The 15,509-nt window shown below is 39.0% G+C and overlaps 1 protein-coding gene across 1 annotated transcript; it reads right to left on the reverse strand.

Annotated features, from left to right (window-relative positions):
* Positions 1-1,113: 1,113 nt before the first annotated feature.
* ubiad1 (UbiA prenyltransferase domain containing 1) lies at positions 1,114-13,905 on the reverse strand. Its single transcript, XM_084087052.1, has 3 exons — positions 13,719-13,905; positions 11,793-12,337; positions 1,114-1,866 (listed from the first exon to the last, which is right to left on the reverse strand). The coding sequence occupies exons 2-3, from the start codon at positions 12,295-12,297 to the stop codon at positions 1,379-1,381; spliced, it is 993 nt and encodes a 330-aa protein (XP_083943178.1). The 5' UTR covers positions 12,298-12,337; positions 13,719-13,905; the 3' UTR covers positions 1,114-1,378.
* Between the last annotated feature and the right edge of the window lie 1,604 nt (positions 13,906-15,509).

Consider the following 15,509-nt stretch of genomic DNA (forward strand, 5'->3'; position numbering starts at 1 on the left):
AGATGGCGCTCACCTTCACATTTTGACGTGAACATTTAAAAACCATGAAAAGCTGAGCTAGTTTCCTTGAGTCCTGGAGGAAACTGCAGCAAACTGAAGCAAAACACTTGGTTCGGTATCTCCTTTATTTGAAAAAAAAAAAAAAAAAATTGACATTGAAATATGTCTAATGCTGACTATAACCTTTCTTGTGGATTCAGGAGTTTGGTTCATTTGGCAAAAAAACTCAAAAGTCATTGGCACTAAAACTAAAGAACTATTTAAAGTCCCACTGCAGTCAATGATTGCATCCCTAAAACTCATCTTTGATCAGCAGAATTACATATTTAAACGCTTTTTCCTTCATAGCTTAAAATATCTTGAGTGTAACTCGACACCCTTGCCTCATTTAGTATGCGCGGTTCTATGAATATGCAAATGAGCCCCGCCTCCACTCACTCCCTCAGCTCAGAGATCCACTGGTTGACGATCACACGTTGATCTGATTGGTTACAAGGTAGCTTGTGACGTCAGAAACACCAGCGATTTCAAAGCGTGTCTTTGAAGTTTTAAGGAGGAAATACTCAGCAATGGTGTCGACTTATGAATTTACACATGGTTTGTCATAAAACACCACATAGACACATAAACAACATTAAACGCTGGATGTTCACCACAGCGGGACTTTAAAGCTAAGGTTCCCTCATTAAAATACCAATTGACCACCATTGAAGAGCGGGTACTTGAGACTCGACTGGTTTTATAAAATGAAAATCAAAAACATTATTAAAAAAATTATTTATAGTCATGTTTACAAAAACATGAAAAAATTATAAAGGTACTTAATATATCTGAAACATTTAATTTACTAGTAAACCATTATATCGTTGCCCTGCACTAATCGCATCCAAAATAAGTGTGTTTACATAATTTGTGTGTGTACTGTGTATAACTATTTTGTATTTATAAATTCACACACATACATGTATATATCTAAGAAATATTTGCATGTATATACTAATATATATATATATATATATATATATTTATATCTAAACACATTTTTCTTAAATATATTCATGCATGTGTGTGAATTTATAAATACAAAATAGTTATACACAGTACACACACAAATTATGTAAACAAACTTTTATTTTGAATGTGATTAATCGTTGCACAGCACTAAAATATATATATATATATATATCTCTCCACTTCTTAATTTACAGACTGGTCTCTTTTCACAATACTGATGTCCTGGACAGTCTATGCACTGAGAGCACTTGCCAACTCTGAAAACATAAATAATCAACAATAAATTAAAGTCTTTGAACTCTAGATTAGCATCGCTACTAATACAAAAGTACCTAGAGTTGTTTAAAACAAACAGGACAAGAGTTCACAATAGCGGCAAGCTCCCCTGCGGCGCCAGGATGATCCCGAACACGTAGAAGAGTCCCATGAGCAGGTTGAGCTTGGCGGTTTTCTGCGGGATCTTAGCGTAACAGCGGCGGCGGAACTGCCGCTCCAGCGGGAAGGCCATGGGCAGCGTTAGCAGCGGGAGAGCCATGCTAATGCTGTAGCGCGTGGCTAGGATGCAGAACAGCAGGTAGGGCACGAACAGAAGCAGGTTGTAGATGATGTAGGAGAGCGTTGGTCCCACTAGGATGGCTAGCGTGACGATTCCCGCCTGCTTGTCCGAGTCCATGTCTCGGGTGTTGTTGCTGTGCAGGATGGCTTCGGTGTTGAGCGCTAGCGGCACAGCGTACACTAGCGGTAGCACTGACAGGTATCCCACCTGCACCGCGTGAGCGAACATCACCGCCAGAGGCCCGAAGGTGATGAGGATCACCACGTCCCCCAGAGCCACGTACTTCAGGCCGATGCCTAGAGGACACACACACACAACACGTGAGAACACTAGCACTGTGAACACATGCCTGGAGAATGAGTGCGTTTTTGCAGTTAAGTCTCATTTTTCCCAAATATTATTAAATGTATGACCAGTTCTGGGGATAAAACTGAATACAAATTACATGATATGAATGTAATCTATTTCGATTACACATTTAAAGGTGCAGTGTGTAAGTTTAGCAGCATCTAGTGGTGAGGTGGTGAACTGCACCCAACAGGAAGTGATGTCGTCTGAGACAGCAGAGAGTCGCCAGTTAAACAATGAAGTTTCTTTACAAAGATAAATTAAGAAATTAGGTTTACTTAATTATTCAGTAAATCGATGTTATTGCGAATATTATTGTGACTTGTTCATCATTGTGTCAGTATTTAATTCGTAACTTTAGCTGAAGCTTCTTTACACGAAGAACAACAGTGACGAAACGTGTTTGTCCGTTCAGGGACACCGTAGAAACATGTAAGGGGACCCGCGGTGTGTGTAGAGAGAAACGCCTCATTCTAAGCTAATAAACACACAACGGTTCATTATGTAAGGTCTTTATACTCCACTGAAAACACAGTTATGTTTATGATATTGCATTTCTGTCAACAGATCCTCCTAAATATTACACACTGCACCTTTAAAGGTACACTGTAGTTTATTGCCACTAGAGGTCGTTTATTCAAAACAAAGGCACTGCGACTGCGACTGCAATCGGCGATCATCCTCGTAGCGACCGCTGATGTCATCAGTGAAAGAGGAACTGTAGTCGGATTACGAGTATTTTAAAGTGTAATGTAATATACATTTTTAATTTTTCTGGAATCTGATTACTTAATCTAGTTTACATAATCAGTTCCTTCCCAGCTCTGTGTATGCGTCATCTTTTATGTCATATTCTGTCATCTAACCAAATTAAACTGGAATAATACGGTGCCTTTTACACTACACCGCTTTCAACTAAAGACTGAAAACGTTTTATGCGACGACGACGTTTCGGGCCTGAAATACTGAACTCATAGTGCAAGTGTTTGGCAGTGATACCGCTATCATCTCGGAGTTAACTACACAAACGGAGATTTGTGAAAACGATGACATCATGTGTGTTACGTGTTCAGTCTATAGGTTCTTCTTTACACAGTGACATCACCACCTACTGGCCACTTTTTATTCATTTTAACAGATCCTTTTGAACGTCTGTATGCGAAAAACGCAAAGGAAATACTTTAGTGTTTGTACATCGATGTCGTGTAAACTCTCTTCGGGCTGAGTCCAATTAAATCAAAACAGTGTAAAAAAACAAAACAATACACTTTACAATAAGGTTCATTAGTTAACATTAGTTAAAGGTCCCATGACATGCTACTTTTTGTAGGCTTTAATATAGGCCTTAGTGGTCCCTAGTACTGTATCTGAAATCTCTTTCCAAAAATTCAGCCTCGGTGCAGAATTATAGCCACTACAACACAGTCCCAGAATGAGCTTCCTTCAGACAGGCCGTTTCGGTGTCTGTAGCCTTAAATGATAATGAGGAGGAGAAAGGCGGCGCAAGGTGGAGGGTGGGTGTGGCCTTGACCATCTTGCGCAACGGTACCGTGGTGCATGTTTACGTTGGATATATTGCAATGGCACGAAGACACGCAGTCTTTCAAGCATTTCAGTTTGACCCAGAATCTGATCCGGATGGAGAAGCAACGGATGAAGAAGTTGCAGCTCAGCGGCTCCAGCAGGACGTTTCCGAATGGTTAGTTTAAAATATTATGTCTGGATACGGTACTTTATTCGGAAGGTTTACAGTTATTATCATGTAGCTAACGCTAACCTACTGTTGCCTTTTCATGAGAGATCTGTAACGTCTGTATTTATCTTATTACAATTAACGTTACATCAAGCTCTGCGATCTTGAAATGCGGATATCGCGCACGCCATATAACCAACAGGAAAACGGTTATCCAAATAACAAAGAAGTGTACAACACTCGCGTTACAGTGTGTGTATTCACACACATAAACTGCATAGCTAATGTTACAGCCACATTTTACGTGTAACAATCTAGGTAACCATCATTAGTTGACTTACTTGTCCGAGGTGTGTGTAGCTGAGTTAAAGAGAGTGATCCAGACTTTAGTTTCAGACGTTCAGCAAGCCCAGCTCTGTATTGACCCTTCGGTGTTCATTTGTACATCCAATTATTGAGCAATTGTTATGCTTCGCTCGCTCAAAAGACATGATATCTCTTGTGGACAAACTAAAATCGCGCGCGCGTTCTACTTCCTAGCGCATTTTCTCATGGGTGGAAAATATTCTCTGGGCGGGCAAAGCAGAGACAGGGGAGGTAACATTTCCTCCTTATGACGTCATAAGGAGGAGATTCAAGATCAGCGCGTATGAGCCTCCATTTTCTCAAAGGCAGAGAAAGATAGCAAAAGCTCGATTTACACCGATTGAAATTTCTAGAAACTTGGGGACCATATACAGGCTAGGGGAACTCATATTAATGTTAAAAAACCTCAGAAAGTGAAAATTTCATGTCATGGGACCTTTAATGTATTAACTAACATGAACTAACAATGATCAATACATGTGTTCCAGTATTTATTAATATTTGTTAATGTTAGTTCATAAAAATCCAACTGCTCATTCTTAGTTCATGTTAACTGAGGTAGTTAACTAATGTTAACTAATGAACCTTATTGTAAGTGTTACCAAATGATGTACGATGTATGTACACAAACTCATAGGTGGCATGAACGCATTTACACGGCAATTACATACTACTATGAGATTATGGTCTGAAAAAAATTTTTTGTAGTATTGCAATATTAAAAATATTTGAAAATGAACATTTTAAATATGAAGCTAAAACTGCCAGTAGGTGGCGCCAAGTCAGTCTTAAAGGGATAGTTCACCCAAAAATGTAAATTCTGTCATCGTTTACTCACCCTCAAGTTGTTCCAAACCTGTATGAGTTTCTTTGTTCTGCTGAACACAAAGGAAGATATTTGAAAGAATGTTTGTAATCAAACAGATCTCGGTCCCCATTGACTACCATAGTATATGGTATAACTCATACAGGTTTGGAACAACTTGAGGGTGAGTAAACGATGACAGAATTTACATTTTTGGGTGAACTATCCCTTTAAGCTTGAAGTATGCTTCATTTTTTACGCGTACGCTAGAGCAGCGTTTCCCCCTGGGGTGCCTTCTGGCGAGAGCAGGGGTGCCGTGTAAAACCTCCATCAAACATTTAAAAATTGCTAAAATGTGTAAAAAATAAAATAATTTTACCATCAATCTCGGATCGTCGGAAGTCTCTAATAACAACAAATAATGCGCACAAATTTATAATAAAAATGCAAATCATAAGTTTTCGGCATTGAATTGCAGAGGTTGCGCTTGCGCGTGATTTTATTCCCAGTGCGTCCACATAACGCTGCCTATTTTCATTGTTGCGCTAACGGTCAAATACACATGAAAACATTGTCACAACGTCCATCTTTCCGCGTTTCACATAAACACATCGGTTATGTCCGAGCTGCTGTCAACGGTAACGCGTGCGATTAATGTTTTTCAGTTTTTAACGCGTTAAATATATTTAACGCAATTAAAGCAGCATTCGTTTTTTTTCTGTCAACCTTTGGCTAGCGTTACATTATATAATCACGTTCTTCTTTATGCAAATGCTTTTAAACCATGCAAGCGAGAGAAAATACAAAAGAGAATCGACTTCTCTTTCACGGTTTCGCTTTGAGTATCCTCATGAGAGCAGTCTTAAATTAGTTAAAGTCTTAAATGAACGTTAAGAGTTGTGAGAAAATGGGACGCGTGTGGGATCCACATGTGCAGCACTGACATCAGAATCAAATAACACTTCATTCATAAAAAGATGCCATTAAACAATTATTTGAAATATACTGTCTTTATGTTGTTTCTACATTAATTTGGAGATTAACTGTGAAAATTATTACATAAAATATATTAAAAACAAGCTATCTTATGCAATTATAACAAAATTATCCCAATATAAAAACACAAATACACTGAGTGAGCAAACATTTAGGTGAGATTTGCAATGGTAATTGAGCAATGTTTATATATGAATAAAAGCCTTAATTAAATGTCATCCTGTAAAGTGATCTCTTCAGAAGAAATTAACGATTTCCTAGACTTTAAATGGATGGACAAAATGTTTTTATAATATTAAAAATATCTATATGACAGTAGGCCTATACGGCAGTTCTTCCCTGTATTGAAAATTGATACATTTCAAGGTATAGTATCAAAGTAGTATCGGCACAACACTAGTGAGGGTGCCACGCATTTTTTTACATTTTCAAAGGGTGCCTTGACTGAAAAAAGGTTGGGAAACACTGCGCTAAAGTATATAGATTTTACATTCTGAAGTTGCATCTCTTAAAGGGACACTCCACCCATTTGCATTAAGCTTTGCATTGTTAGAAACCCAGTCATACTGTTGAATGGTCGTGCAACACTCTCATTTTCCCCTGAGACGGGAGAAATCCGTTATTTACCTCTTACACTTCCTCCTACAATGACGCAAAAATCATTGTCGGAGGAAGTGTAAGAGGGGGGGATTTCTGTTGAGACTACAAGCACTAGTTCCTCATCTTTCCCAGGGGGCGGGACCCGCTCACGCTACAGACCTATTACAGATCAGTGGGTGGGACTTTACTCTCTGAAACTGAAAGCAATATCCTCCATCTTGTTTGAAGCTAAGCTAACAGGCGCTGTGGAGACAGATGTAAAGTTATGACAATAGCGGAGGAGAGTGCTCAATATGATATAGAAGAAGAGGATTTCGGAAGTCTGATGCTTGAATCAGGTGTTTGTGGCTACCTTTACAAGCCGCATTATAGCGAAGAGCAGCCGAGGCAGAAGACCTGCCTGCCGCGGACGAGGAGCCCGGACTGGCTCGAGTTAGGGCGGACTGGTGGCGCCGGTGATCTCACTATGCAACTACGAACACAGAGATAGAGTCCGTCTGCGGCAAAGAATTTCAACGATGACAATTTCTCCTGGACGAAATCTCTGAATCAGACGAGGACACGGACGCTTGTGTTGAGAACTATCCTAGTTTCGCACCGCATATGTTCTGACTGAACATCCCGGTACCATGCAATAATTCACCTTTTCGAAAGAAATAAAAACGAGGAGTAATGCACTAATGAGTTCACCAACTAACTAGACATTTTGTGTGAAATGAATTTCAAGCTCTGGTGGTAGCTAGCCTTGTAGACGGAAGAGTGATTTCTCTTATATGCAGATATGCGCTGTTCTGGATTAGTGGGAGTGGCTTGCGGAGCTGTGCAATGTGGTGCATTGTGGGAGTTATTGTCTTTCATACAAATGCGTCCTGAAGTTATTTTTTGTCTTTCCTCGGTCACGAAGGCACCAAATTCAAAATTTATTTTACATTTCGACTACATATATGACCCACTTTCAATAAAAAACAATGTTCAAATGGGTGGAATGCCCCTTTAATATTAGTTAATGCACTGAACTATAATGAATGATCAAGGTAGTGCGTCCAACCCTGTTTCTGTGCTGGGATGAATCCAGCTGTCGATCGGCTTAAGCTTAAGCTGTTTATCACTTTCCTCTGATAACAGTTCGACATGTTTACATCATATCCTCAGGTTAAAGGGATAGTTCACCCCAAAAAATAAAATTAGCCCATGATTTACCCTGAAGCCATCCTAGGTGTATATGACACTCTTCTTTCAGACGAACACAATCAGAGTTATATTAAAAATGTCCTGCTCTTCCAAGCTTTGACCTTTATTAACCAAGCTCTTTATTTTCAACATTTATTTTTCCAAGCTCAGAAGGCCTTTATTAACCACCTTAATTATTCATATTAATTCATAATTAACTTTATTAATTAATTGCACTTTTATGATGGACAGATGCACTTCTATGGACAAAACATAAACCATTCACTGCCATTATAAAGCTTGGAAGAGCCAGGACATTTGGACACTCTGATTGTATTCGTCTGAAAGAAGAAAGTCATATACACCTAGGATGACTTGAGGGAGAGTAAATCATGGGCTAATTTTTGGGTGAACTATCCCTCTAAGAGCGTGCATGTAAACGTGTTCACTGTGACTGTAAGACCCAGTCATAACCCAGCATATTCCCCTCCAGTAATTTTTGGTTTATATAGCTAATTTTGCCCTTCATGGCCATTTTTAAGACCCAGTCATAAACCAGCATATTCCCCTCCAGTAATTTTTGGTCTATATAGCTAATTTTGCCCTTCATGGCCATTTTTAAGACCCAGTCATAAACCAGCATATTCCCCTCCAGTAATTTTTGGTTTATATAGCTAATTTTGCCCTTCATGGCCATTTTTAAGACCCAGTCATAAACCAGCATATTCCCCTCCAGTAATTTTTGGTCTATATAGCTAATTTTGCCCCTCGTGGCCATTTTTAAGACCCAGTCATAACCCAGCATATTCCCCTCCAGTAATTTTTGGTCTATATAGCTAATTTTGCCCTTCATGGCCATTTTTAAGACCCAGTCATAAACCAGCATATTCCCCTCCAGTAATTTTTGGTTTATATAGCTAATTTTGCCCTTCATGGCCATTTTTAAGACCCAGTCATAAACCAGCATATTCCCCTCCAGTAATTTTTGGTCTATATAGCTAATTTTGCCCTTCATGACCATTTTTAAGACCCAGTCATAAACCAGCATATTCCCCTCCAGTAATTTTTGGTCTATATAGCTAATTTTGCCCTTCATGACCATTTTTAAGACCCAGTCATAAACCAGCATATTCCCCTCCAGTAATTTTTGGTCTATATAGCTAATTTTGCCCTTCATGACCATTTTTAAGACCCAGTCATAAACCAGCATATTCCCCTCCAGTAATTTTTGGTCTATATAGCTAATTTTGCCCTTCATGACCATTTTTAAGACCCAGTCATAAACCAGCATATTCCCCTCCAGTAATTTTTGGTCTATATAGCTAATTTTGCCCTTCATGACCATTTTTAAGACCCAGTCATAAACCAGCATATTCCCCTCCAGTAATTTTTGGTCTATATAGCTAATTTTGCCCTTCATGGCCATTTTTAAGACCCAGTCATAACCCAGCATATTCCCCTCCAGTAATTTTTGGTCTATATAGCTAATTTTGCCCTTCATGACCATTTTTAAGACCCAGTCATAAACCAGCATATTCCCCTCCAGTAATTTTTGGTCTATATAGCTAATTTTGCCCCTCGTGGCCATTTTTAAGACCCAGTCATAACCCATCATATTCCCCTCCAGTAATTTTTGGTCTATATAGCTAATTTTGCCCTTCATGACCATTTTTAAGACCCAGTCATAAACCAGCATATTGACCTCCAGTAATTTTTGGTCTATATAGCTAATTTTGCCCTTCATGACCATTTTTAAGACCCAGTCATAACCCAGCATATTCCCCTCCAGTAATTTTTGGTTTATATAGCTAATTTTGCCCTTCATGACCATTTTTAAGACCCAGTCATAACCCAGCATATTCCCCTCCAGTAATTTTTGGTCTATATAGCTAATTTTGCCCCTCGTGGCCATTTTTAAGACCCAGTCATAACCCAGCATATTCCCCTCCAGTAATTTTTGGTCTATATAGCTAATTTTGCCCTTCATGACCATTTTTAAGACCCAGTCATAAACCAGCATATTGACCTCCAGTAATTTTTGGTCTATATAGCTAATTTTGCCCTTCATGACCATTTTTAAGACCCAGTCATAAACCAGCATATTCCCCTCCAGTAATTTTTGGTCTATATAGCTAATTTTGCCCTTCATGACCATTTTTAAGACCCAGTCATAAACCAGCATATTCCCCTCCAGTAATTTTTGGTCTATATAGCTAATTTTGCCCTTCATGACCATTTTTAAGACCCAGTCATAAACCAGCATATTCCCCTCCAGTAATTTTTGGTCTATATAGCTAATTTTGCCCTTCATGACCATTTTTAAGACCCAGTCATAAACCAGCATATTCCCCTCCAGTAATTTTTGGTCTATATAGCTAATTTTGCCCTTCATGGCCATTTTTAAGACCCAGTCATAACCCAGCATATTCCCCTCCAGTAATTTTTGGTCTATATAGCTAATTTTGCCCTTCATGACCATTTTTAAGACCCAGTCATAAACCAGCATATTCCCCTCCAGTAATTTTTGGTCTATATAGCTAATTTTGCCCTTCATGACCATTTTTAAGACCCAGTCATAACCCATCATATTCCCCTCCAGTAATTTTTGGTCTATATAGCTAATTTTGCCCTTCATGACCATTTTTAAGACCCAGTCATAACCCATCATATTCCCCTCCAGTAATTTTTGGTCTATATAGCTAATTTTGCCCTTCATGACCATTTTTAAGACCCAGTCATAAACCAGCATATTGACCTCCAGTAATTTTTGGTCTATATAGCTAATTTTGCCCTTCATGACCATTTTTAAGACCCAGTCATAAACCAGCATATTGACCTCCAGTAATTTTTGGTCTATACAGCTAATTTTGCCCCTCGTGGCCATTTTTAAGACCCAGTCATAACCCATCATATTCCCCTCCAGTAATTTTTGGTCTATATAGCTAATTTTGCCCTTCATGACCATTTTTAAGACCCAGTCATAAACCAGCATATTGACCTCCAGTAATTTTTGGTCTATATAGCTAATTTTGCCCTTCATGACCATTTTTAAGACCCAGTCATAACCCAGCATATTCCCCTCCAGTAATTTTTGGTTTATATAGCTAATTTTGCCCTTCATGACCATTTTTAAGACCCAGTCATAACCCAGCATATTCCCCTCCAGTAATTTTTGGTCTATATAGCTAATTTTGCCCCTCGTGGCCATTTTTAAGACCCAGTCATAACCCAGCATATTCCCCTCCAGTAATTTTTGGTCTATATAGCTAATTTTGCCCTTCATGACCATTTTTAAGACCCAGTCATAAACCAGCATATTGACCTCCAGTAATTTTTGGTCTATATAGCTAATTTTGCCCTTCATGACCATTTTTAAGACCCAGTCATAACCCAGCATATTCCCCTCCAGTAATTTTTGGTCTATACAGCTAATTTTGCCCCTCGTGGCCATTTTTAAGACCCAGTCATAACCCAGCATATTCCCCTCCAGTAATTTTTGGTCTATATAGCTAATTTTGCCTTTCATGGCCATTTTTGAGACCCAGTCATAACCCAGCATATTCCCCTCCAGTAATTTTTGGTCTATATAGCTAATTTTGCCCCTCGTGGCCATTTTTAAGACCCAGTCATAACCCATCATATTCCCCTCCAGTAATTTTTGGTCTATATAGCTAATTTTGCCCCTCGTGGCCATTTTTAAGACCCAGTCATAACCCATCATATTCCCCTCCAGTAATTTTTGGTCTATATAGCTAATTTTGCCCTTCATGACCATTTTTAAGACCCAGTCATAACCCAGCATATTCCCCTCCAGTAATTTTTGGTCTATATAGCTAATTTTGCCCTTCATGACCATTTTTAAGACCCAGTCATAACCCAGCATATTTACCTACAGTCATTTTTGGTCTATATAGCTAATTTTGCCCTTCATGACCATTTTTAAGACCCAGTCATAACCCATCATATTCCCCTCCAGTAATTTTTGGTCTATATAGCTAATTTTGCCCTTCATGGCCATTTTTAAGACCCAGTCATAACCCATCATATTCACCTCCAGTAATTTTTGGTCTATATAGCTAATTTTGCCTTTCATGGCCATTTTTAAGACCCAGTCATAACCCAGCATATTCACCCCCAGTAATTTTTGGTCTATATAGCTAATTTTGCCCTTCATGACCATTTTTAAGACCAATTTTGCCTTTCATGACCATTTTTAAGACCCAGTCATAACCCATCATATTCACCTCCAGTGTATAGGAAAGAGCTGGACAGTCCCCCGAAGTAGATGAGCGCCAGATGCTCGAGTCTGAGCGAGGACAGGCAGAAGAGCAGTGTTGCACACAGACACCCGGCGGAGTAAAGCACCGCCCCGAACATCACCACGTCCTGCGGCTTCAGGATCTGGTCCACCAGAGTCCGGTCGTCGCTCTTCTTGTGATCGATGCCCTTGGAGAAGTCGTAGTAGGTGTTGACCAGGTTCCCGGCGCCGTGGACCAGCAGCACGGCCACGGCACACACCAGCAGAACCAGCAGGTCCACGGACCCCTCCAGCTTGTAGGCCAGCGCGCTGCCAAGGGCCACCGGTGTTAGCGAGGCGCTGAAGCTCCAGGGACGCAGCGCTAACACGTACGCCGCGCACTTGCCCTGCACACCCCTCACGCCACGGGCCCGACCCGCTCCAGAACACCCTGACCCGTTCAGGCCGTTCGACCCCGAGACAACACAGCTCTCAGCGCTCGCCTGCTTCATGGCGGATCAGTCTAGCAGCGCTTCAGAGAGAGGAGACGAGCTGTCGAGACACACACACACACACTCTAATCATTACAACATCACACCAGCAGACATTCATTAACTTACATTATTACAGCTCTTGAAATGAATTTGCACATGGTTTGTCTTAAAGCATATTAAAAACACCACATAGACACATAAACAACATTATTACACGGCTCTGTGGAATGCTTGATTCTGATTGGTCAATCGATCGCACATCCAGCGGTTTATTATTCCCAGATAACAACTGAACACAGAAACACAGGCTCATCCGGGTCACTGAAGTCAGCAGCTGTTGAGTTCTTCCTCGTGGAAGTTTGACGTTTGGTGGATTAATAAAATATTAAACATTATCATCATTAATAAAGTTTATTTTGAGAGTATCAGATCATCAACTGAAACGGACTTAAAGAGCTCGTCGTGACTCTGATTGGTGGAATTTTCTGTACAGCATCATGGGTAATGTAGTTTTTCCACCACAAATTCAACTTAAAACTTAAAATATGTTGGAATAATGCAGAAGCAAACACCACTGATTAACAAGCTCGTAGCTCACAGGGCCCACTTCCTTACAAAATCAAGAAAACGGTTGAGTTTTTGTGACTGTATGTGATTTCTATACTCCAGTTTGGTCCAGTTGCACAAGAAAATATCCACAACAGTGTTTCAATGACTTTCCAAAACAGAAAAATGACTAAGAGGATTATTAAATAAAGAAAATTAGATTAGGGTAGTCAGAAGAAAGACAATTTACCATTATCTGTTCTTTTAAAAACACCATGCAGATGCTAGAGTGATATAACACAATATATATATATATTTTTATTAATATGATTTATGATATTAATTACTGAGGAAACGCCATGTGAAAAACATATGCCCTTCAAAAACACAAGGACACTTACAAAAACCTGCCAAAATCCCATGTTTTTATGATCATAAATTAAATAATCCAGTAAATCTTCATACTTTTTTTCAGTAATGTCTTTCTGGACAGTAATACCATATTTTGGATAGAAAATATATGTAAATATTTTCCATATTTACACATGATTTCATGTATTATTAGTAGTAGTAGTTATGAAAGGGCTCCCTCGCAAAGGGAGAATCATATTTAGGGGTCCGTTGAATCAAACCCCCTGTACTAAAGTATGATAATGTAAGAGAGCATTAATTAAAGAGCCTTAATCAGCTCACCTGTTGATCTGCTCATTAACATCAGATCACGTGTCCATACAAGCACACTCATCCGTGTGTCAAACACAATACGCGTTTCTTTCTCAAGTGTTTCATCACTGATTATAATGATTATGATAGTGGTCCGGCTGCTAAAGGCTAATGCTAGTTAGAGAGATTATCAGAGATTAACAAAGTGTCCGTCAGGATCGTAACGTTACCTGCTCCACACACACACACACACTCTTCAGCAGAGCCGCTCACGCATCGTGCCGTGGGTTCAGGGGTCAATCCCCGCAGGGTCCGAGCAGGAGCGTGACAGTCTAGTGATGATTTAATCGACATTAGCAACATTAACCGACTCACACATCGCCATTTCCGTCCAACACCTCAGAGTGCAGCGCGTGTGATACAGTCCGGGCGGAAACACGGCAGAGCACTAATCGTTCCGCCCGAGACAGAGGTTTTCGGTTTTCAAAGCGGGTTCAAAGTCAAATTGTGTAAAATGTAAAAAATAAATATTTGATATATATATAAAAATTAATTAATTAAAATTAAATAACAATCGGATATAAATAAATGATAATATGTAGATTAATAGATTAAATAAGGAATGTGTAAAATGTAAATATATATATATATTAAAATTAATTAATTAAAATTAAATAACAATCGGATATAAATAAATGATAATATGTAGATTAATATAGATTAGATAAGGAATCAAAAGTAAAAGTGAATAAAAATAAATATTAAAACTGTGTAAACTATATAAAAAATGTATTTACATATGAAGACTTCAGATGCAAAAGCCTCTAAGTCCGTCTAACGTGTTTCTTTAATATTAACATTTTCATCAGGCTCGTATACATGGATTTCTCGGCGACGTTTCTCTTCGTACCGGAGTAAAGGGTTTAAAGTGGTGGTGTTGTCGCTAAGTCAAAATGCCAAGGAGTTGTTGCGTAATTTATTTACATGCAGGCCTATCTGTTGTGTTTTATCTGCTCATTTAAATTATACATGTTGTAAGTAATTCCAAATCTAGGCGAATGGAAGAGTGGGACAGAAGGAGGAAGTTGTATGTTATATTCTTTCTATTCATAATTTGACGAGCTGCACATGACCACATAGCACGTAGTTGTATGCATCAAGGGATTTGTACGCTCTAATCATTTCTCTTGTACACTTGGTGTCTGAATAAGATAATTATATATATCAGGCCATACATTGCTGGCCACTTCTTGTCATCCACAATCCAAAGATCGTCATGTATTGCGTAGGGATCCGGCAAGATCTCACCATTGCTGAGAGTAAGTTTTTTAATATAATCGCCACGGTCGGAGGTACTAATGGCTTCCCACATAATCCATCGTCAAATCTCTGATTTACAGTAAAGTAACGTTATATGTGTCATGAAATGTTGCAGGTCGTAAATAAGTAACGTAAACAAGGTTAACTTATATAAAAGCAAATTCGGGCTTTATGCTGCACTGCTAACATTGGCTATTACATTACTAACTTAGTCTAACATGATAATTCATACATGCATCACAGTATGTCCGGATTTTGATTCGTAAACAGTTGGACGTTTTACATAATGTTATATTAATATGAGACACAAACAAACAGATCCAACTCTGAAATTGCAGTTTATTATTGAGTCAACAAGAAATTACAAACAATGCGAAATCTACGTTAATTACAATGTTCTTTTACAGAACTCTGCATAACAGCGGTGTTCTGCCTCCTGGATGCGCGCGCATCCGGTATTGTTTACAAGAAACCGGTGTATGTATACCAAGTACTTACATTTCTGAATGGGCTGAGTCTGAGATTTAGTGAGTTTTAGGTTAAAGTATTTGATGAGCGTATAGCCTACTATGTGCGGAGATTCACTCAGTATTATTATCCCATTTTGACATGTGGCTTTTAGAGGCTTTTTGCATCAGAGGTCTTCATATATAAATAATAGGCTACAGTTAACAGTACAGTACTATACACAATCCCCTTTA

Source organism: Abramis brama (genome assembly GCF_963993115.1).
Source record: "Abramis brama genome assembly, chromosome: 16".
Taxonomy (NCBI): Eukaryota; Metazoa; Chordata; class Actinopteri; order Cypriniformes; family Leuciscidae; genus Abramis; species Abramis brama.

Excerpts from the sequence above, each read along its gene's own strand:
- ubiad1 (XM_084087052.1), bottom strand. The coding sequence starts at position 12,297 with ATGAAGCAGGCGAGCGCTGAGAGCTGTGTTGTCTCGGGGTCGAACGGC. Across the intron at positions 1,867-11,792 it reads CTCTTTCCTATACACTGGAG|GCATCGGCCTGAAGTACGTG; the intron begins GTGAATATGATG and ends TGTGTCCTCTAG.